Genomic DNA, 24601 nt, shown 5'->3' on the forward strand with positions numbered 1-24601 from the left:
ATAATCAGAGATCACATCTTGCACGGGGGACCCTGTACATATAATCAGAGATCACATCTTGCACGGTGGACCCTGTACATATAATCAGAGATCACATCTTGTACGGTGGACCCTGTACATATAATCAGAGATCACATCTTGTACGGTGGACCCTGTACATATAATCAGAGATCACATCTTGCACGGGGGACCCTGTACATATAATCAGAGATCACATCTTGCACGGGGGACCCTGTACATACAATCAGAGATCACATCTTGCACGGGGGACCCTGTACATACAATCATAGGGACCACATCTTCTAGGGGGGACCCTGTACATACAAGGATAGGGATGACATGATTTAGGGGTTCCTGTAGTACATACAATGATAGGGATGGCACAGTGTAGGGGGATCCCTGTAGTACATACAATGATAGGGATGGCACAGTGTAGGGGGATCCCTGTAGTACATACAATGATAGGGATGACACAGTGTAGGGGGATCCCTGTAGTACATACAATGATAGGCATGACACAGTATAGGGGTCCCTGTAGTACAATGATAGGGATGTCATAGTGTAGGGGGGTCCCTGTAGTACAATGATAGGGATGTCAGTGTAGGGGGGTCCCTGTAGTACAATGATAGGGATGTCATAGTGTAGGGGGGTCCCTGTAGTACAATGATAGGGATGTCATAGTGTAGGGGGTCCATGTAGTATAATGATAGGGATGTCATAGTGTAGGGGGGTCCCTGTAGTACATACAATGAGAAGGATGTCATAGTGTAGGGGGGTCCCTGTAGTACATACAATGATAGGGATGTCATAGTGTAGGGGGGTCCCTGTAGTACATACAATGATAGGGATGTCATAGTGTAGGGGGGTGCCTGTAGTACATACAATGATAGGGATGTCATAGTGTAGGGGGGTGCCTGTAGTACATACAATGATAGGGATGTCATAGTGTAGGGGGGTGCCTGTAGTACATACAATGATAGGGATGTCATAGTGTAGGGGGGTGCCTGTAGTACATACAATGATAGGGATGTCATAGTGTAGGGGGGTGCCTGTAGTACATACAATGATAGGGATGTCAGTGTAGGGGGGTGCCTGTAGTACATACAATGATAGGGATGTCATAGTGTAGGGGGGTGCCTGTAGTACATACAATGATAGGGATGTCATAGTGTAGGGGGGTCCCTGTAGTACATACAATGATAGGGATGTCATAGTGTAGGGGGGTCCCTGTAGTACATACAATAATAGGGATGTCATAGTGTAGGGGGGTCCCTGTAGTACATACAATGATAGGGATGGCACAGTGTAGGGGGATCCCTGTAGTACATACAATGATAGGGATGTCATAGTGTAGGGGGGTCCCTGTAGTACATACAATGATAGGGATGTCATAGTGTAGAGGGTCCCTGTAGTACAATGATTGGGACGGAGTGGGTGACATAGTGGGTGTAGGGGGTGCACACAGTCTGGGGGTCCCCTTGTACTCACCCCCTGGATTCGGCTGCTCGGAGTCTGGAGCCCGGGCTGATACCGGTGTTGTAAAATTTCATGCGACCCGTGATTTTCGCTCACCCCGTCACTTCCGGTGAGGCTACGTCATTCGCACAGCTGACGGCGGGCCTTTACTGCGCATGTGTCAATCCCCTGCCCTTAACAGCGCATGCGCTGTAGATTTATTCTCACGGTGGAGAAAAATTATAGCCTCGAGTGGGCGGAGACTTGCGGGTGGGCGGGCGGAGCTGAACAGATGCTCAGGACGTCAGCAGCAGCCCCGCCCACCCTAATAACATGCCTCTGAATATTAAGTGGTGGTGAAAAATCATACTCAAGTGGGCGGAGATTTTCTCCAGGCGGAGGCTTCAGGAAAATGTCTCCGGAATCAGGACAGGTGTGAATAGAGACGAGTCCTGGAAGATGCTGATAAAAGGGACATTGGTGGAATGGAAGGGGTTTGGAGAGGAGGTGGGCAGAGGAGCTGTTTTGGTCTAAAGCAGCAAAAGAATCACAACTCCCAGCAGGTGAGGGGGGGCTGAGTTCTGGAGCTTGTGGGCTTTGCTGGGACTTTGTAGTTCAGTTCTAGGTGGAGGAAGGATACACAGAGCATGCTGGGATATGTAGGTGCTCCGGTGTGGGGGAGGGGACATGCTGGGATATGTAGTGCTCCGGTGTGGGGGGACGGGACATGCTGCGATATGTAGTGCTCTGGTGTGGGGGAGGGGGACATGCTGGGATATGTAGTGCTCTGGTGTGGGGGAGGGGACATGCTGGGATATGTAGTGCTCCGGTGTGGGGGAGGGGACATGCTGGGATATGTAGTGCTCCGGTGTGGGGGGACGGGACATGCTGCGATATGTAGTGCTCTGGTGTGGGGGAGGGGACATGCTGGGATATGTAGTGCTCTGGTGTGGGGGAGGGGACATGCTGGGATAGGTAGTGCTCTGGTGTGTGTGTGTGTGTGTGTGTGTGTGTGTGTGTGTGTGTGTGGGGGGGGGGGACATGCTGGGATATGTAGTACTCCTCCAGTGTGGGGGATAATGTATAGATTGATGTCGGTGTCCCCGTCTCATCTCCTTCCTGTCTCCTCTCTCAGGCACCATGCTGTACGAAATCTCCAGGATCATCCAGGGCGGCGCTGCCGTCTGCCGCCACGCCTCCACCGCCGCCGCCGCCAGGGTAGAGCATGAACACCTATTCCCTGTGAGTACTGATTGGTTGGGGGAGGGGTTAACCGCCTGGAGTGTCCCCAGTGGGGGAGGGGCATGCCACCTAATGTGCGCGCTCTGCTGCCGGACGGAGCCCCATAGACACTATGCCTCTCTGGATATAAATTTGGATACATTTGTAGCCATTCGGATGTATCTGAATCTCGGAGATGAAATGGTAACACATTTTTGTTGAAATTTAATTTACGTTCATCGTTTTCTCACCCATTCCAAATTATTTATGTACGACTTGGATTCGGATCGTTTGGGGGGAGGGGGAGAAACAAAAAGGTCAACCGATTCGAATCCTGTGTCAAGAAATAGCTGGTTGCTAAAGGGGGGGGGTGGCCGCCGCCGCCTCCTTAACAACCAATGAGTCATCAGCTGTCAGCGGGCTTCCCTACTGGCTGAAATGTAAAACACCCCACCCCCTTTGTGACATCAACAGCCCAGCGTTACCTGGTTGGTGATGTCACAGGGGCGGGGCCACCCCTTAGCCATGTAAGAACCGTCGGACATTCAACAGCGTGGAGCGTTCGAAAGGGGTTTTTATTTATTTTTAAATTTTTTGGGGTGGAAAGGGTAGGGGTACTACGTACCTCATACTCATTCACATAGTTGGAGGTAGTGTGGGATCTGGGGGGGACTCCTTTGTTTTTTTGCCAATACCCCCCCCCCCCCCCTTTCCTTGCCTGCCCCCCGGTCTGCATCGGATAAGGGCCTGGGGGGGACTTTTTATTTACTATTTTTGATCTATGTACACCATACTCATTCACATAGGTGGGTAGGGCGGGATCTGGGGTCCCCCCCCCACAACCACCAGCCAGGGTTGTTGGAAAGAGGCCCTTGTCCCCATCAGCATGGTGCTTAGGGCAGGGCCCTGGTATGGTGACCTGGTATGGTTTGGGGTGGGGGGGCACTTGCTCATACACCCCCCCTTCCCCCTTTCCTGGGTTGCATGCTTGGATAAAGGTCCGGACCCCTATGCTTTTTTTTTTTTTTTTTTTTATTCCTCTTCCCCATCGGGGGGGGGGGGGGGGGCTGGTGCCCATGCAGGGTTGGTTGTTGGGGGGGGGGGGTTTGTTTTTTTTTCCAGGATTTTCTATTGCCAGCACTCATTTGTTTTTACGTTTCAGCTGTCAGTGGGGAATCCCGCTGACAGCCAACGAGTCGTCGGTTGCTAAGGACGTGGCGGACGGCGCCCCCAGCCCGATCCTTAGCAACCAGCTATTTCTTCACACAGAATTTGAATCATTGATCGTGTGGTGTTTGTGTTTTGTTTTGGGTTTTGTTTTGTATTGTTTTTTGTTTTTTTATTTTTTGTTTTTTACGAGTTCAAATTGTTTTTCAAAAAATTGTGGAATCCGTCAGAAAATGAATAAACAAAATTAAAATTTTTAACTAAAATTCTGAAACCAAAATTTGGTAACGTAAGAAATTTGAATGTTCTGCACACACCTCTAGTGCCGCTCACACCCTGACCGCGGGACGGTGATCGCTGTCAGTGGGAGGTGATCCCAAACATCTGCTTCCTATAGGCTGAATATCCACCAAAGACTCCACCCAGAATGTCTTCTTTTTAACCCTCCCAATCATAGAAAAGCCAAAGCGAAGGGCACAGGTCTGACATCTGTTTATTTATTTATTTTTAAATCTGCAGGCCGCCCTCCAACCGCGGGACTACGCCGTGCCCAACCCCACCTGGAACCCCGAAACCAAGAGGCTGTACGAGGAGCTGAGCCGAGACCCGAGCTGGAGGAGACTTCCCTCCTACGAGGAGTTCGCTGGCAGCAGATCGAGTACAAGAATAAGAATAGTGTTTGGCTGTGGTGGGGATGACATTAGAGTGTAAGCTCCTCTGGTGACCTCTGACCTCCTCCTGTACAGGTATGAGCCTGGAGGCCGACGGGGAAACTCGTTTCTTCACCAGGAACCTGGATCAGGAAGGAATCGGCTTCGAGTATTGTATGTTCTATAACGAGGCGGAGAAGAGGACAGTCTGCATATTCCAGCCCGGGCCCTATCTGGGGGGCCTCGCAGGGTGAGCGTTATTTTCTTTTTTTTTTTTTCTTTTTTTTTTCTTCGCAGAGCCTACCCTAACCAGAATCCTTTGGTTCCTCGGGCTCTCCTTGTTCTCCTTCCACCTCTCGCGTCCCCTCTTGCCTTCTTCTAGGTACACACACGGGGGCTGCATCGCCACCATCGTAGACTCCACCGTGGGGGCGGGAATTGTAAACGGCATCGGACCGGCTATGACCGCCAACCTGAACCTCGACTATCGGAGGTAAGCGCCCAGGGGGGAGAAGAGGACCTACCTGACACTACATGGTTGTCAGGAGATTGTACAATCGATGGCCGGCGGTGATGATGTGGTAGTGACAGGGGAAGAATAATATTGGGGAGACTCTCGCGGGGGGGGGGGGGGTAGGAGTTGTTGATGTTCTGAAGCTGTGATAGCAGAGAGGTGTAATGAGGTTCTCTTTGTGTCTGTAGTCCGATTCCTCTGGGATCCACAGTCCTCATAGACAGCCGAGTGGAGAAGGTCGACGGTCAGAAAGTCTACACCAGATGCCAGGTCCGCAGTCATGACAGCGCTGTGCTTCACAGCGAGGCCACCGGTGAGGACTACTGCTGGGAAATCTTCATTCTGTAACTCCATTCCTTCCTCTCTTGTCTCTCCTGTCACTCATCTGTGGTTTCTGATCTGTCGCTCCTGTCATTGCTCTTCTGTCCCTCCTCCTCTGCCATTCCTGTTTCTTGTCTGCTGTTCCTGACTCTGCTCCTTTGTTGCTCCTCTGCCGGTGCTGGCGTTGCTCCGCTGCCATTCCTGTTTCTTGTCTGCTGTTCCTGTTGCTGCCCCTCTGCCATTCCTGACATTGCTCCTCTGTCCCTTCTTGTTGCTGCTCCTCTCTCCTTCTTGTCTGCCGTTCCTCTGTTGCTGCTCCTCCTCTGTCTCTCCTGTCATTGCTCCCGACGTTGCTCCTCTGCTGTTCCTCTTCATTGTCTGCTGTTCCTGACGTTGCTTCTCTGCCGTTTCTGTTATTGCTCCTCTCTTCCTCTGTCATTCCTGGTGTTGCTCCTCTGTTGTTGCTCCTCTGTCCCTGCTGTTGCTGCTCCTCTCTCCCTCCTTCTCTGCCGTTCCTAGCATTGCTCCTCTGCCATTCCTCTTGTTTCTTGTCTGTTGTTCCTGTCGCTGCTCGTCTGCCGTTCCGGTCGTTGCCAATCCTGTCATTGCTCCTCTGCCATTCCTTTTTGTTTGTTTCTTGTCTGCTGGTCCTGACACTGCTCCTTTGTTGCTCCTCTGCTGTTCCTGTTGCTGCTCCTCTGCCATTCCTGACATTGCTCCTCTGTCCCTCCTTGTTGCTGCTCCTCTCCTTCTTCTCTGCCGTTCCTCTGTTGCTGCTCCACCTCTGTCTCTCCTGTCATTGCTCCCGACGTTGCTCCTCTGCTGTTCCTCTTCATTGTCTGCTGTTCCTGACGTTGCTTCTCTGCCGTTTCTGTCATTGCTCCTCTCTCTCCCTCCTCTGCCATTCCTGGTGCTGCTCCTCTCTCCCTCTTTCCCGTTCCTGGCTTTGCTCCTCTGCCATTCCTCTTGTTTCTTGTCTGCTGTTCCTGTCGCTGCTCCTCTGCCGTTCCTGTTGCTGCTCCTCTTTCCTTCTCTGCCATTCCTAGCGTTGCTCCTCTGCCACTCCTGTTTGTCTGCTGTTCCTGTCACTGCTCCTCTCTCCCTCCTCTGCCATCCCTGTTGTCTGCTGATCCTGTTGCTGCTCCTCTCTCCCTCCTTCTCTGCCATTCCGGTTTCTTGTCTGCTGTTTCTGTTGCTGCTCCTCTCTCATTCCTCCTCCTCCTCCCTCCTCTGCCTTTTCTGTTGCTCTTGTTGTTGTTCTGACAATTTACACTTTTTTTTTTCTCTCCTCCAGCTTTGTACGTTATGTTGAAGTCAGGAGAATCTGAAGCCCGACTATAATTTGCACATCTCAGACCTCAGGAAATGTTACAGATTCTGTTGGTTGGCAGCTGCACTTTGTACTGTAATGTATCCTGTCTGTCACTAGAGGGCAGCAGATCCCGTACCATAGAAACCCTCCTGGGAGAACTTTTTTATAATGTACTCACCGCTCTCTTGGATTGATCTTTTGTAGCGGTCCCTTTTTTCTAGGTGCAATGACCTCAAACCCGCCCCCACCATGTACCCGTTTTTGTACAGCCCTGTTCTTTGACTCCTCCCAACCAAATGTAATTAATAATCGTTCATAATTATTGTATGTGACGTTTATTTAAACTGAATAAATACAGAAAATATTTTCACAGCATTTCAAGTGTTGCAAATACCTTCATTGTATCTTCTTCATCCTGGGGACCGTTCCTCCTCTCGCTTCATCCTCGGGACCGTTCCTCCTCTCGCTTCATCCTGGGGACCGTTCCTCCTCTCCTCATCCTGGGGAACATAACTCCTTTTGCCTCTTCGAGGGAACCATTCATCCTCTCTCCTCATGCTGGGAACCATTCCTCCTCTCTTCTCACCCTGAGGACCATTCCTACTCCTCATGCTGGGGACCATTCCTCCTCTCCTCTTCTCACCCTGAAGACCATTCCTACTCCTCATCCTGGACACCATTCCTCATCTCTCCTCATCCTGGACACCATTCCTCATCTCTCCTCATCCTGGAGACAATTCCTCCTCTCTCCTCATCCTGGAGACAATTCCTCCTCTCTCTCATCCTGGAGACAATTCCTCCTCTCTCCTCATCCTGGAGACAATTCCTCCTCTCTCCTCATCCTGGAGACAATTCCTCCTCTCTCCTCATCCTGGAGACAATTCCTCCTCTCTCCTCATCCTGGAGACAATTCCTCCTCTCTCCTCATCCTGGAGACAATTCCTCCTCTCTCCTCATCCTGGAGACAATTCCTCCTCTCTCCTCATCCTGGAGACAATTCCTCCTCTCTCCTCATCCTGGAGACAATTCCTCCTCTCTCCTCATCCTGGAGACAAGGATCCTGGATGAGGAGAGAGGAGGAATTGCCCCCAGGATGAGGAGAGAGGAGGAATGGCCCCCAGGATGAGGAGAGAGGAGGAATGGCCCCCAGGATGAGGAGAGAGGAGGAAGGGTCCCCCAGGATGAGGAGAGAGGAGGAAGGTTCTCCAGGATGAAGAGACACAAGAAAGGGTCTCCAGGATAGGAGAGAGGAGGAATGATCTCCAGGATGAATAGAGACAAGAAAGGGTCTCCAGGATGAGGAGGGAGAGGAGGGATGGTCCCCAGGATTAAGAGAGGTATCTCCCCAGCTGGACACAGACACCAGTTCAACCTAACAATGGTTATCCCCATCTTGTCCATGCCATGTACAATCACCCCCCATCCTCTCCATGCCATGTACAATCACCCCCCATCCTCTCCATGCCATGCGCCATCATCCCCCATCCTCTCCATGCCATGTGCCATCTGTTATCCCCCATCCTCTTCATGCCATGTGTCATCATCCCCCATCCTCTCCATGCCATGTGTCATCACCCCCCATCCTTTTCTTTGTTCTTCTCCTGTTAGACACATCCTGAGCCCGGAAGTCCCATCTTCTCCCCCATACCTGAAACTAGACAAGAGAAGTTGGCATTGTCCTCCACCTGAGGCTGGGGACCCCTGAGTTGGTGGACACTTTGGGGGGGGGGGGGGGCAGCCTTGTATATGGGGATTCCACCATTCTATGGATCGGGGGCCCCTGTATATTGTTCTCTGCAGCCTTGTCAGCCGGTCCCAGCCACATTGCTACCCATTAATAGACGCTCACAGACCAGCACCTGGTAGAGACGTGGCAGGAGGGACTCCTAAGGGTGAGTGATGGCATGTAAACCTGCAAGACCTAGTGAACCCCTAGAAGAGTGAGTGTGGCTCCACCCACCATATTCTGGGGTCACCGATGAGTCCGGACTCCATATTCTGGGGTGTGGGGTCACCAGTGAGATCAGCCTCCATATTCCAGGATCACCAGTAAGCCCGGCCTCCATATTCTGGAATGTGGGGTCACCAGTGAGATCAGCCTGCATATTTTGGGGTCACTGAGTCCGGACTCCATATTCTGCACTGTGGGGTCACCGCTGGAGCCAGCCTCCATATTCTGGGGTGTGGGGTCACTGGCCTCCATATTCTGGGGTGTGGGGTCACCGGTGGAGCCGGCCCCCATATTCTGCACTATGGGGTCACCGGTGTAGCCGGCCTCCATATTCTGGGGTGTGGGGTCACTGGCCTCCATATTCTGGTGTGTGGGGTCACCGGTGTAGCCGGCCTCCATATTCTGGGGTGTGGGGTCACTGGCCTCCATATTCTGGTGTGTGGGGTCACCGGTGTAGCCGGCCTCCATATTCTGGGGTGTGGGGTCACCGGCCTCCATATTCTGCACTGTGGGGTCACCGGCCCCCATATTCTGCACTATGGGGTCACCGCTGGAGCCGGCCTCCATATTCTGGGGTGTGGGGTCACCGGCCCCCATATTCTGCACTGTGGGGTCACCGCTGGAGCCGGCCTCCATATTCTGGGGTGTGGGGTCACTGGCCTCCATATTCTGGTGTGTGGGGTCACCGGTGTAGCCGGCCTCCATATTCTGGGGTGTGGGGTCACTGGCCTCCATATTCTGGTGTGTGGGGTCACCGGTGTAGCCGGCCTCCATATTCTGGGGTGTGGGGTCACTGGCCTCCATATTCTGGGGTGTGGGGTCACCGGTGGAGCTGGCCTCCATATTCTGGGGTGTGGGGTCACTGGCCTCCATATTCTGGGGTGTGGGGTCACCGGCCTCCATATTCTGCACTGTGGGGTCACCGGCCCCCATATTGTGCACTGTGGGGTCACCGCTGGAGCCGGCCTCCATATTCTGGGGTATGGGGTCACTGGCCTCCATATTCTGGGGTGTGGGGTCACCGGCCTCCATATTCTGGGGTGTGGGGTCACCGGCCTCCATATTCTGCACTGTGGGGTCACCGGCCCCCATATTGTGCACTGTGGGGTCACCGCTGGAGCCGGCCTCCATATTCTGGGGTATGGGGTCACTGGCCTCCATATTCTGGGGTGTGGGGTCACCGGCCTCCATATTCTGGGGTGTGGGGTCACCGGCCTCCATATTCTGGGGTGTGGGGTCACCGGCCTCCATATTCTGCACTGTGGGGTCACATATTATAAGATCAAAAACAGGCAGTGGTAAAAAAAAAAAAAAAAAATCTTATAGTAAGTGCATATAGTGGCTCTCCTACTATGTATATTCATTGTGGCCAAAATTGGTGTGTTTCTTGCGTAGGACCGCTGAGCCTTGTTGTTCACAGCTTGAAGCCATGATTTTTCTTCACCAGTGAAGAAAATCTTGGGGTGGGCGGGGACGTTCTCACCATCTGTTCAGCTCCGCCCGCCCACCCGCAAGTCTCCGCCCACTCGAGGCTATAATTTTTCTCCACCGTGAGCATAAATCTACAGCGCATGCGCTGTTAAGGGCAGGGGATTGACACATGCGCAGTAAAGGCCCGCCGTCAGCTGTGCGAATGACGTAGCCTCACCGGAAGTGACGGGGTGAGCGAAAATCACGGGTCGCATGAAATTTTACAACACCGGCTCCATCACGGTTACTTCATTCTTCGGGCATCCCGTCCCGGCCCTGGGCTGGCTATGGGCTCCCTCATAAGACTGGCAGCGGAGCCTCTCACCCCCCGGGGACCCTACATGCACCTTGGCAGGGTGGCAGTGGGCAGGTCAGGGGTGAGCGGGGACCCATGGCAGGCGGAAGCCCTCTGGATGTCCGTGCACCCCCTCTGCTCACTCTGGGGGGTCCCTGCCCGGTCCGCACACGGAGATCCCTCCTGCCGGACCCGAGGCTCAGGGAAAGGACGGCTCCGAGAAATGAACGGGATATAAGGCAGCCGGGCTCCCGCTCAGCGCCGCCTGCTGCCATCTAGTGGATAGAAGTCAGTATGACATCAGTGGGCCCATTCACTTTTTTCCCCCCTTTTCTTTCCTTTTCATAAATCTTTTTTTTTTTTTTTTTTTTTTTGGTAACAATTTTTTTTTTTTGCATTAATTAACCACTGAAGCCCTATAAAAGCAGTGCCCAAACTGGATGCCATTCAAGTCATCTCTAATTACAGGTTTCCATCCTGCCCCTGAATTCGTCTTGTGGCCTCAGCAAACATGGCTCCGCACCAAAGGACAGATTTAACAGAAAATAAACCAAAAAGTGTAAAGCATTATTTAAGACTTCTCGTTTTCTTTCCACTCTCGCAGCCAGACAGTCGCTGAATAAAAAACAAGCGCCAGGCAAATAGGCTTTTCTTTTTTTAACAGGCGTTAGGTTTTTTTCTGGATGATACAGACTTACCAGTGTTTACTAATTAGAATGAGATGAGATTTTTGACAGACAAGTGTTGTGAAGAGTTACAGGACTGGGGGGGGGGACACCAGACTGGCTCAGTTCATTAGAATATACAAATCACCTGTAAAATGAATCTAAAACAAGAGCTGAACAAATATCGCCATCAGACATGAAACTGTATTAAAACCAAACGCTGAATTCTATTGCAGCTTATCAATTCTTAGACATGATGACTGCATTTGGGTTTTTTTTAGGCTCTCTTTCCTTTATATTTCACTGGTTATCTAGCCAGTAAGTCTGTTGTTCAAAAAACAAAACAAAAAAAACAAGCTCTCCAGCAAATTTATCAGGTACAAGGATTTGACAAACCATTTACCACTGACAGGGGTGCTCACAATGATCAGCTTTTATTTCAGTAAAACCTTTATCCCTAAAGGAAAAAACAGTCCCTGTATCTGCTTAACATGTGTTAGCTGGAGCTTGGCTTCAATTTGTTACTCCAACTAAAGCCTGGTACACACACTAACAAAAAAAACTGACAGCTCCACTAGGAGCCGCTGTACTAACTATCTGACATTAGTACAGTGATCTCCCCTGCTGAGCTGTTGTGATATGACAGGGAAACACTCTGATTAGCTCTCTCTCCGCCATTGGCTGAGAACACTGATTGGGAGTCAGTCAGCTGCTGGTTTTCCAGCATGCTCTTCTGACAGAAGCCGGCCAAATGACTGGCTTCTGTCAGACAGACCGTCCAACATACACATTGGCCAATTGTTGGCCGTTATTTAACCGGCGAATGTCTCCCAACATTTGGCCCATGTGTACCTGGCTTAAATCTGCTAGTACATCTAACATCCCCTCCCCTCAGACTGGCAATGCTTGTGTCCAAAGATGCCCCTGTGCTCCTCCATCCAGAGTGGGGCACTCTAATACAGGAGGTGAGTTACTGGTCAGATCACTAGGTAAAAACAGAGGGGAAACAAAAAGAAAGTAAAGAAAACTAGGGCAGCTACTATAGCTAATGATTAGCAAGCTGCAATATATTATTTGAGTTTAATACCACTTTAATCAATTGTATAGTGTATGGTCACATTAAACTAGATGGATTTATGTCTTTTTATAGCCAGACTAACTATGTAACCATCTGATTGTACAATCCCCCTTTAGATCACATGCACACTGGGCATTTAGCTAAGTGCACCCAGGAGTTGCAGCGTCCAATCCCAAAATCCAATGACAGGCTGAAATCTGCTGTGGCTGGACAGGGCTGAAAGTTATATCAAATGGTATTCACATTTAAAAGAGGAAGTAAACTTCCATACCTGACTTGTACCTATAGGTAAGCCTATAATAACGCTTACCTATAGGTACTGTAAATATCTCCTAAACTTGCACCATTTAGGAGATAGTTACATTATATGCAGCCAGTGACATCACTCGCACATGCCCCCTGAAGGAACAGCCACCCGTGCCCTTCCTTCCAAGCCCTGAACAGCAGCACCCACACGCATGCCCAGGAGTGACGTCATCACAGCTCCGGTCAGTCACAGAGCCAGGGCCTGTGAACCCGGAAGCAAGACAGGTAAGGATGGAAGCGGCTGCAGCACTAACATTGCGGCTCTGGAACAGCTTAGTTTTAAGGCAAGTTTCACATAGTGTGCTAGCATGCAATGCATGCTAGCACATTATAACTTTACCTTGCAGGGGGGGAAAAAAAGGCCAGTGGTATACAACCACTTTAAGGTCCTAAGCATTCAGGGACGAATGCCCAGAATACAGAACACCTGCATTCCAGACGAGCACCACATAGTGCAGTGTAGTTTTGGCTGTCATTGGACTTGGGGCTGGAAGCTGCACCTCTGCCTCCCTGGCACAAAGACACCAGAATTGGACACACAGGAGTAAAAACATCACCCAGTGGGCATGTGGCCTAAAATCTAACATCAACTATGTAGTGCAAGGGCCTGCTTGATATGACACTTATGTAATGTATTCCCAGGGGTGTATTTTGGGACCTTTTTAAATATTGGTGCTACATTGGCTTTTCTCCAATCAGCTGTGACCATTTCAGTCAGTAGACTGTCATTAAAAATTAGGAACAATGGTCTGGCAATTACTTGACTGAGTTCCGCAAGTACCCTTGGGTACAAGCCATCTGGTCCCCGTGATTTATTAATGTTAAGTTTCGCAAGTCTAATTTTAATTCTGTCTTCTGTTAACCATGGAGGTGCTTCCTGTGATGTGTCATGAGGATAAACACTGCAGTTTTGGTTACTGAAGCCCCCAGATTCCCTCGTGAAGACTGAGGAGAAGGATAAATTCAATACCTTCACCATCTCCCCATCCTTTGTAACCAGATGTCTTTCCTCATTCTTTATGGGGCTAAAATGGTCTGTCCTCCCTTTTTTACTGTTTACATACTTAAAGAATTACTTGGGATTTTTTTTGTTCTCCTCCGCTATGTGTCTTTCATGTTCTATCTTAGCCTTCCTTATTGCACCCTTACATTTCTTGTTGCATTCTTTATAAAGTCTGGATGCTGATGATGATCCCTCAACCTTGTATTTTTTGAAGGCCTTCTCCTTTGCTTTTATATGCATTTTTACATTGGATTTAAGCCATCCAGAACTTTTGTTCGCTCTTTTAAATTTATTACCCAATGGGATGCATTGGCTAATGCCCTTATTTAATATGCTTTTAAAGCAAATCCATCTCTCCTCAGTGTTCTTTGTTCCTAAGATTTTATTCCAATTTATGCCTTCTAGCAAGGCTTGTAATTTAGGGAAGTTGGCTCTTTTGAAATTCAGTGTCTTTGTATTCCCCTTATGTTTCCTATTTGTGTGATTTATACCAAAGCCAATTGACCTGTGATCGCTGTTACCTAAATTGTATTTCCACATCCGTGATCAGGTCTGTATTGTTGGTAATCAGTAAAGCTTTATTTCTAGTTGGTGCATCTACCATTTGAACCATAAAATTGTCCTGCAAGACATTTATATAGGGTCATCAAAGTCTAGTAAGGTTTTTATACACTACAGAATATACTCAGGAAAAGAGCGCACAAAGTGATCTCATGAATCAGATGCTCAGAAGGATATCATGTCTGTCCTGCTTTAAAGTAGACTCAGATGACACCTGCCAGCTCTTTTGCCCAGGCTGCTGTCTAAAATGTCAGTATACTATGGGAAAGCCTAGAATTCCTGCCTGTTCTCTCACCCTGGGATTTAACAGAAGGTGGTCACATCAGAAGAAGTAATCATTTATGAGAGGAGGATCGGGGAGCGGTGATTGCATAGGTGTGCACACAGGGTGTGCCAGATGTGCCTGAGCACACCTTAATCACCCCGTGCGGTACTGAATCCCCCTGCTGAATGCATTGTCCTTCTAACACCATCCATGTTTAATACAGAGTATATATATATATATATATATATATATATATATATATATATATATATACACACATATACACACACACACTGATTGAAGCCGTGAAACTTTTACCTGCAAACCTGTGTGCTGCTAAACTATACATGTCTGCACAACCATGTGACAAGTCTGTCTTGTCTTATGTTTATTTTGCCATTTTTGCTGAATAAAGCCACTTTATTTTACTGGACTGTCTTTGACAGCTGTTCACGCCTCTGATCCCCCACAATATATATATATATATATATATATATATATATATATACACACACACACCCACATGTGTTTAAACTCTGGGGTGCATACCCAATCTAATAGGCTGCGCACACCTATGAGTTATTGGTGATACAACACAATATAATGGCTGGTAGGGAGTGTTATAAAGTAATAATGGATGGAATTTTTTGTTTTGGACAGAGTAGAGAGGAAAAAACTGACAGGTTTTACCCTTTCTGTATACCATACCATCATCTCTTGTTCTGTGCAAAACTCTACAATTTTGGATTTATCTTCATTTCCTGTCCCAGAGACACAACAGGTATTTAGAAATACCTTGAGGCGATTCAGTTCACGTGTGCGCTATACAAATGTGTCACTCACTCGCTCGCTCAGAAAAAAATCTCCTAAAGTGAGGAGGGTTCCCCTCTTAGATAGGTGTCCCTAAAAAAGGTGTCCCCATTGGAAGATTTCCCCTTGCCTCTTGTTCATAGGACTGAGGGTCTAACCCTTCCCCACCAAATAAAAAAAAAAAAAAAAAAGTTTGTCTAGAGATAGCTTAAAAATATGTTTCCTACACGTGCATGAAAAAAACTTTAATTGTAATCAACCCTGATTTCACTGTTGAGCTGCTTTGAGCAAAGCCACAAAGTAGCTCTGAGGCTACTACTGTTCAAAGCGGCTTCACTCTTTTCAGCTCTAGTGCTACAGCTGCTCAGAGCTACTTGCTTCCTTCCACTTTGAGGCTATCACCGCTGAGCACTGCTTGGTTCCTCCAGCTCTGAGGCTACCACCGCTCAGAGCTGCTTGGTTTCTCCAGCTTTGAGGCTACTACCAATCAGTACTGCTTAGTTCCTGCAGCTCTGAGACTACTACCACTCAACACTGCTTGGTTCTTCCAGTTCTGAGGCTACTAACATTCAGTACTGCTTGGTTCCTCCAGTTCTGAGGCTACTACAACTCAGCACTGCTTTGTTCCTCCAGTTCTGAGGCTACCACTCAGCACTGCTTGGTTCCTCCAGCTCTGAGGCTACCACTCAGCACTGCTTGGTTCCTCCAGCTCTGAGGCTACCACTCAGCACTGTTTGGTTCCTCCAGCTCTGAGGCTACCACCCAGCACTGCTTGGTTCCTCCAGCTCTGAGGCTACCACTCAGCACTGCTTGGTTCCTCCAGCTCTGAGGCTACCACTCAGCACTGCTCAGTTTCCTCCAGCTTTGAGGCTACTACCATTTAGCACTTCTTGGTTCTTCCAGTTCTGAAGCTACTACCACTCAGCACTGCTTAGTTCCTCCAGCTCTGAGACTATTACCACTCAACACTGCTTAGTTCCTCCATCTTTGAGGTACTATCATTCAGTACTGCTTGGTTCCTCCAGCTCTGTGGCTACTACCACTCAGCACAGTTTGGGTCCTCCAGTTCTGAGGCTACTACCACTCAGCACTGCTTGGTTCCTCCAGCTCTGAGGCTACTACCACTCAGCACTGCTTGGTTCCTCCAGCTGAGGCTACCACTCAGCACTGCTAGATTCCTCAAGTTTTGAGGCTGCTACCACTCAGCACTGCCTGGCTCCTTCATCTCCAAGGCGATTACCGCTCAGAACTGCTTGGTTCCTCCAGCTTTGAGGCTACTACCATTTAGCACTTCTTGGTTCTTCCAGTTCTGAAGCTACTACCACTCAGCACTGCTTAGTTCCTCCAGCTCTGAGACTATTACCACTCAACACTGCTTAGTTCCTCCATCTTTGAGGTACTATCATTCAGTACTGCTTGGTTCCTCCAGCTGAGGCTACTACCACATAGCACTGCTTGGTTCCTCCAGCTCTGAGGCTACTACAACTTAGCACTGCTTGGTTCCTTCAGCTCTAAGGCTACTACCACTCAGCACTGCTTGCTTCCTCCAGCTTTGAGCCTACTACCATTTAGCACTGCTTGGTTCTTCCAGCTCTGAGGCTACCACTCAGCACTGCTTGGTTTCTCCAGCTCTGAGGCTACCACCCAGCACTGCTTGGTTCTTCCCGCTCTGAGGGTACCACTCAGCACTGCTTGGTTCCTCCAGCTCTGAGGCTACCACTCAGCACTGCTCAGTTTCCTCCAGCTTTGAGGCTGCTACTACTCAGCACTGCTTGGTTCATCCAGCTTTGAGGCTACTACCATTTAGCACTTCTTGGTTCTTCCAGTTCTGAAGCTACTACCACTCAGAACTGCGTAGTTCCTCCAGCCCTGAGACTATTACCACTCAACACTGCTTAGTTCCTCCATCTTTGAGGTACTATCATTCAGTACTGCTTGGTTCCTCCAGCTCTGTGGCTACTACCACTCAGCACCAATTGGTTCCTTCAGCTTTGAGGCTACTACCATTTAGCACAGTTTGGGTCCTCCAGTTCTGAGGCTACTACCACTCAGCACTGCTTGGTTCCTCCAGCTCTGAGGCTACTACCGCTCAGCACTGCTTGGTTCCTCCAGCTGAGGCTACCACTCAGCACTGCTAGGTTCCTCCAATTTTGAGGCTGCTACCACTCAGCACTGCCTGGCTCCTTCATCTCCAAGGCGAATACCGCTCAGAACTGCTTGGTTCCTCCAGTTCTGAGGCTACTACCACTCAGCACTGCTTGGTTCCTCCAGCTGAGGCTACTACCACTTAGCACTGCTTGGTTCCTTCAGCTCTGTGGCTACTACAACTTAGCACTGCTTGGTTCCTTCAGCTCTAAGGCACTACCACTCAGCACTGCTTGCTCCCTCCAGCTTTGAGCCTACTACCATTTAGCACTGCTTGGTTCTTCCAGTTCTGAAGCTACTACCACTCTACTACCACTACTACCACTCAGCACTGCTTGGTTCCTCCAATTCTGAGGCTACTACCACTCAGCACTGGTTTGTTCCTCCAGTTCCGATGCTACTACCTCTCAAAACTGCTTGGTTTCTCCAGCTTTGAGGCTAGTACTGGTCATAACTGCTTGGCTCCTCCATCTCTGAGGCAAATACCATTCAGTGCTGCTTGATTCCTGCAGCTCTGAGGCTACTACCACTCAGCAATATAGTATGCTATGAGGAAGGTTTTTTAAGCCAAACCAACATTAGCACATTGGATTCTGTATCAGCATTTATGTAACCAAAAATAATTTATACTTTTATAAGACATTTTTTAGTTGCCAGCTACCATTATTATGGATTCATGCTGTGAAGAGTGAACGTCTTTAGCCAGAGTACCGGTCTCCTGCCTCCACACTTCTAACAGAGCAGTTGAGTTTGTATAAGATTTGTTTCCTTTACTGCTCAGCACTGCTTGACTCTTCCAGCTTTTGAGGCTACTACCGATCAGCGCTGCTTGGTTCCTCCAGAGCTGAGGCTACCACTGCTCAGCACTGCTTGGTTCCTCCAGCTCTGAGGCTATTACCACTCAGTGCTGCTTGACTCCTCCAGCTCTGCAGATACTACTGCTCAGAGCTGCTGGGCTTATTTCAGCTACACTGCTGCAACTGCTCAGAGTTGATCACCATGCTCCAGCTCCAAGGCTACCACTTCTCAGAGTTGTCTTGGTTTTTCCTGCTCCATTGGTAAGCTGCTCAGCTTTTTTAGGCTGTGAGGCTACCACTGCTCAAAGATGCCTGGCTTCTTCTACCTCCAAAGCAAAAGATGCTCATAACTGAGTGGCTCCCCTTCCAGCTCTGAGGCTAACACTGCTCACAGATATTGGGCTTTTTCCAACTCCACAGCTAGAACTAAACAGAGCTGCTCAGCTTTTTCCTGCATGTGAATTCGTATTATTGTTTAGTTAGGAAATAAAGCTATTTTCCTGTTTGTAAATGACGGGATTTGCCCTGTACTTGAACAAGCACCTCATTGTTTAGAGGTAATGGAGACAAGACTCAGTACTGAAGTATCCTATGTACAGGATGCTTATTCCATATCCAACAGCGACCTATTAATACATGAGACTTATCTGCTGACACAACTAGTCACTGCACATAACGATAAACACAATGTAATGGATGGCAGGAGATGTTATAAACTAGTAATTGATTAGAGATGATCAACATAACTGAACAATGCATAGGAAGGCTGTGAGCCTATAGGCAGGCAGTGATGGTCTGTAACACAGCTCTTTCAATACAGACATGGAGGGGTGCAGGTAAGCCAGATATTATTGTCAATGACTTAGGCAGGCAGTTAGTACTTCTGACTGCACACAGGTAGGTTCCATACTGCACTTTACATTTGTCAGGGTATATAGCTCTAGACTGAGTCTGTACCTCACATCCTCCTGACATTGCACATATAGCTGCACTTGCACATTCAAATATACTGTATATGAAGAGTATGTGACCAATGGAAGTTCATATTGTACTGTACTATACCCTACAGGCTGACACCAGACTGAACCATACTGTAAATCCAGGTATACACTGAACTTCGCTAATATATATATCGGCTCACACTGCACATCAAGTTTGGGATACAGTACAGTTAACACATTGCTCAGTACTGTACATACAATCTTACACTGTACGGTGCTACATATGCAGATCTACACCACCCTGGAGTACAGCTCAATACTGCTTTTCAGTTCATAGCATAACATTACCCGGCATTACTTATGGAGGTTCGCCTTAGTCTGCTCAGCAGGTACAAGTCCATACTGTTCTGCACTACACAAACAGGTTCATATTACGCTGGATTATACATACATGTTTATTCTATACTACATGTACATAAAGGTTAACTCTACTCTCTATTGTACACACATAGGTTCATGCTGATCTTTATTGTACACCTATACAGCAGATTTGCATTGCCCTACACTCTACATACTAGTTCACACACTGCTCTTTATTGAACACATTCAGGTTCACACTGCACCACGCTGTACATACAGGCTCACACAGCTCTGCATTGTACACATACAGGTTCACACTGATCTGTAGTACAAATACAATCTTCACACTACCCTGCAATATAAATAAAGATGACTGCTGTAATATATAAATTTGAGTCACTACAGCACCACAAACACAAGTCCAGATTTCTGCACACCATACCGGTTCACACACTGTATGATAGTACAGGTTACTATTGCACTGCGCCACACATACAGAGGTTGATTTACTGCCCCACTTCACATATACACAGTCACAATACCCTACACCGCACATACACAGTTACAATACTCTACAGCATACATACACAGTCACAATACTCTACAGCGCACATACACAGTCATAATACGATGCAACACACATCACCACCTCTAAACCATATACACAGGGCGTTTGGTAAACTACACTTACTCAAGAGATAAAGACACCCACATCCCAATTAGAGAGTATGGGAAGAGGTAGGTAGCAGGATTTTAATGGTGCCACATATACAACAAAAAATAAAAATATACAAAAAAATACATTTTAAACATCAAGATATAAAAGGAGTAAACCAAAGTAAACTCATATACACATACGGAGTCAATCTACTCTGCACTGTAAGTAAATTGCATCGAAAGCTTTGTGTCACACACACATCCAGGCTCACACTGCTTAGGCACTTGTTATGGCACAGGAGACATATAGACTCCGAATCTCAGTAGTTGAACGTCTTGCCTGGATTCCTCATTGAACTATTCTATGAAATGCAGGAAGTGCGCTGTAGGTCCTGGATGTACTAGTAGCCTGCCACACTCTCAGGTCAGTGTCAGCCACATTCACCAGACACCCTTAGATCTGTCTGCACAGTAGAACAGACAGAGTATTCTGTAACACAAACTTGTCAGGTTTATGACCCTGGGAACAATATCACTGCAGCCTTATCCTGTACTTAACTGTTTTCCTCTGAGTAATTAATGGGCAATCAATTTTTCCACTCTACACCAGAGACCCACAATTACTGTCTATAATGACACTTTTTTTTTTTAAGTCATAATATAAAGAGAAGCAATCTCCGTACTATGTGCCCATGCCAGCTGTGACAGATTGCTGGTTCGCATGAGGACATAGAGTACCCTACGCCATCACGCATCAATGTTGGACGTCATATCATGGAATTCCCAGAGATGGGAAACGGAAGCAGTTCATTGGACAGAACTGACCCGATGGCTCACTCAGCAAGACACAGTTAAAGGGAATCCTCATTCTCCCAAAACAGTCAATGCGATCTGGGTGTATATTTTACATGACAACATACATTATATACAATGGGTGACTATGTGTACGATGCCAGTCAACCTACAAGTAGCTGGAGAGCCCTTACATTCACTCATCGATCTCTCAAAATAACAAATAGCACAACACATCAATATCTCTTGAGAGTTTTATGTACGCACAAAAGGTCTCTGCAGGTAAATCACACAGTCCATTGCAAAAAAAATGTCAAATCATCGCTAGATCTCCATGCGCATACACCTTCATTCCATTCAAATTCAAAGGAGTAATGCACAGAGGTCATGACGTTTCCTACACGTCAAGTAAAAAACACAAAGTAACTTCTGACATCCGTCACTGCTCTGTACCTGCAGACCCATTCTAATTGCGTAATAGGCAGATTGATTCCACAACATCACACCAGGCGTCACGTGTTATTAGGTACCCCCGATCAGTTATATCCAAAAGCTTCTCAGTGACAGTACAATGACAGAGGATACAAGCTTTCGCAAAAAAACATTAAAAAATCCACAGCAAACATCCATATTTACCTCTTACAAGCAGTTTATAATGCAAACAACATACCAGAAAAATTTAACTACAGCAAATAATAATACTAATAATAATAGCAAAACTAGCAATCCATTTTATTAAAAAAACTTTATAAACAGTGCAATGACACTTACTTGGCGGCTTGGTGAGAAGTGCAATCTCTCCTTCCAGCCCCTAAATTCATTTGTATGCATTTGTCCCAGCAGCTAGGATCTTGCTTCTTTTCCTTTTTTGTTTGGAGGTGTGTTTGCCTGTTTATGTTTTTATTTTGGATGATTTAAACTGACTCCTGCTTAGAGAGTCGGAAAGCCCCGTGAGCCTCCTGGGTCATTGGAGAGGCAGGTTCAGCCGATTATGGGTGAGAAGGTCCTGAAGCAGGCAATTATATGCTTGCACTGGTCTTTAACTAGGCTGCTGGACCTAAGCGGTATGCATGCTGGATGCTCATTTGACACAGCAAGGCACGAGGGGAAAAAAAAAAAAAAGGAAAAAAAAAATCCACTCTTTGAAGAGTCTGTCATATAGGCACATGAAGACGTAGGGTCTCATAAACCTAGCCTTGTCCTTTTAAATAGATGCAGTCAGTATGAGAGGGTCCTTTTTTAAAAAGCCCAGGTATCTGGTTTCAGTGTAAACATTTAACTAATAAGCAAAAATCCTGCCTCCGAAAGGGAGGGTCCTTGTGGCATACAGGAATACAAGGAGTACCAGTGTCTGTGGACAGAGGTAGCAAACATCAAGGCGAACGGGTTTGGGGATATACAAAGACAAAACCGTATCGTAACAACAGTATGGAAGGAAAACAGGTTCCTCTGGGAGAGACGAGGGAAGAGGGGGGGCTCTAGTATAATTACAGGGGTACAGTATAAGCAGTAAAAGAATGCATAAGTTAACGGAGCGGATTTACACACACAAATAAACTTTGAAAGCCGTGGAATGTTTAAACAGGCTTCCACTTGACACACACTTACCTCTTTATCGATAATGAGAGTTGTATTCAAATGATGCTGCTGATTGCTTACTTGAGATTTTTGGAATACAGACATCCTAAATTAAAGGAGAAACAATTTGTATTTAGCTTATTACTAGAATAAAATAATCGCACAGTTTACTCATTAACATCATATAGACCTATGTTTATCATTATAAAGCCATAGAATTTTTTCTTTATGCAAGACATTTTTATTATAGGATCAGTATAGAAAAGACAAAGCGGTAAGAAGTTTATGGGCATGTTATAACTGTCGCCTAATTTTTAGGTCTACTGAGAGAGGCACCCCAAACAGAAGCTCTTGGGGAAGGGGCAGTGACTCTTTCCCCTCAACACTCTCTTTTGACATAGATTTGCTATGTTGGCAGAACCAACCTTACAAGTTCATAGAATATGCTTCAGTGCGCAGTAGATGTCGGTCTGCATATCCAATCACCCTCTTTTATAACCGTGTTTTCTGTTAAACCAGACCTCCCTTCAATATGTCTTTTTATTTCTGGTATCACATAATTTGTCTTATATTCTGTACATGTAATTTATTTTAACATAAAATAAAAAATTCTGAACGAGAAACCAGACCTCCAAGCAAAAAGCTAAAAACATGCAATATATGGCCAACTAACCGTCCATCACAACTACTTAATATGGCCAAAAGTTATGCGGACACCCCTAAAATTACATAGGAGTTCAATAGTTTCCATTACGGGGTTCAGTTAATACTCCAGCACACAAAGACTTTTTAGTCAAGTCTCTTTTTTTTTTGTTCCAGAAACCCTTCTGAACAAAGCCAACTCATAGTAGTCTGCACAAAGCCCTGACCTCAAACCTACTGAATCCCTTGATAAACTGGAACATGTATTAAGAGTCGGGTCTTCCCATCCAACATCAGGCATGTTCGGATCCTAGTATGAACCCACCTGAACAATGCCATCAGGAAGCTGTCATTGTACTGGGCCAATCATAAGCAACAGAGGCATCCCTCCACCCCACAGCTGCACATATTCACAATCTCCGGAGCAAAAAATGCCTGCTTATGATTGGCCAGTACAGGCGACAGTTTCCTGGAGGGATTGCTCAGGTGGATTTGAACTAGAATCCAAATACACCAGCACTCATACCTAATCAGAACCTTACTTCTTGCTCTTTTGGCTGGGGGGGTTGTGGCTAACCAGAGATGAAGATGGACGCTTAACTCGTCAGCAGGGAGACAGCATCCAGCGATGCAGGCCGACATCGACGATCCATCCGTGGCTATCCTTACTCGGGAACCACCAGAGCTAAAGATGAGCTCCTCCAGGAAGAGATTCACCAAACGCAAGCCTCAGAAACTCACTGAGTTCGCGTACAAGCCTGCGGAGCGGGCCGCGCCATTCCAAGATGGAGCAGGCCAGGCCGCACACGGCATACACAGATCTTCCAGACGCTCCCCCAGAGGATCGCACGGACACAGGTACCCTCCACCACACCACCCCAATCCCAGGAGGCCGATCCACTAATGGACAGCCCAGCCAAAGCCAAAATGAGACTGGAAACACCGCCGCAGCGGGCACTCACCCCGCAAATCGAGGCCAAGGCTTCTACTCCCTTCTTCTCTAACCAGGCCTTGCAATCCTCCATGGCCGCCTTCCCCACAGCAGGCCAGCCAGTATTGGACACGACCCTGAAAGAAATGCTCCTTTCCCTCCAGTCCTCCCTCATGACAGATCTCTCCTCTTTATTCTCAAGAATTACCTCTGAGTTATACTCAATATCTGACTGACTGTGACTAACATAGAACGGGGCCTAGCTGACTGCACCACTATGGTCAATGACATAATAGACACCTTTGAGGACCTTAAAGAGGAACACACCTGGATACGAGCCAAGCTGGCCGATTTAGAAGATAGGTCCCGCAGGAACTATGTCAAACTGAGGGGGGTCCCCGAAAACATACCTCCTGCAGACCTACCGCATTACGCAAAAGAGCTTATCCGCATTATCATCACTGATGCGTCCCCACGCAATGTGATCATCGATCGCATCCATAGAATCGCCAAACCATCTAATTTATCAGGCTCAGTCCCTAGGGACGTTTTGATGAGCGTGCACCCTTTACCAAGAAAGACTACTGATGGGCATGAAAGACAAATCACCTCCACCAGCCCCATACACAGGGATCCAACTGTTTCCTGATCTCTCCAAATACACCCTACAATTGAGACGGCTGCTAAACCCAATAACCAAATCGCTTCAGAATC

At 47.6% G+C, this 24601-nt stretch overlaps 2 protein-coding genes across 4 annotated transcripts in view; one reads left to right on the top strand and one right to left on the bottom strand.

Annotated features, from left to right (window-relative positions):
- Positions 1–21769, bottom strand: part of COL27A1 (collagen type XXVII alpha 1 chain) — a 752882-nt gene extending 731113 nt beyond the window's left edge. The window contains exon 1 of one of the 3 annotated variants that reach the window (XM_077478787.1): positions 21508–21769. In XM_077478787.1, the coding sequence (XP_077334913.1) occupies positions 21508–21557 (50 nt within the window). In that variant the 5' untranslated portion in view covers positions 21558–21769. Of the gene's footprint in view, positions 1–1488; positions 1529–21507 lie in introns of those variants that run through there. The other 2 variants (XM_077478785.1, XM_077478786.1) reach the window with 2 other exon arrangements.
- Positions 1934–7029, top strand: LOC143977540 (acyl-coenzyme A thioesterase THEM4-like). The gene is made up of 7 exons (XM_077478784.1): positions 1934–2018; positions 2591–2697; positions 4363–4501; positions 4590–4743; positions 4876–4986; positions 5196–5320; positions 6623–7029. The coding sequence occupies exons 2-7, from the start codon at positions 2596–2598 to the stop codon at positions 6667–6669; spliced, it is 678 nt and encodes a 225-aa protein (XP_077334910.1). The 5' UTR covers positions 1934–2018; positions 2591–2595; the 3' UTR covers positions 6670–7029.
- Positions 21770–24601: the final 2832 nt, after the last annotated feature.

The sequence above is a fragment of the Lithobates pipiens genome, unplaced genomic scaffold (genome assembly GCF_037356315.1).
Source record: "Lithobates pipiens isolate NorthernLeopardFrog02 unplaced genomic scaffold, aLitPip1_a1.2 Scaffold_1, whole genome shotgun sequence".
NCBI classification, from domain to species: Eukaryota; Metazoa; Chordata; class Amphibia; order Anura; family Ranidae; genus Lithobates; species Lithobates pipiens.

Bases quoted from the DNA above. Each gene is read 5' to 3' on its own strand.
- LOC143977540 (XM_077478784.1), top strand. From the start codon at position 2,596: ATGCTGTACGAAATCTCCAGGATCATCCAGGGCGGCGCTGCCGTCTGC. The intron at 2,698-4,362 runs GTGAGTACTGAT...TTAAATCTGCAG, and splicing joins AGCATGAACACCTATTCCCT to GCCGCCCTCCAACCGCGGGA. The intron at 4,502-4,589 runs GTACAAGAATAA...CCTCCTGTACAG, and splicing joins GTTCGCTGGCAGCAGATCGA to GTATGAGCCTGGAGGCCGAC.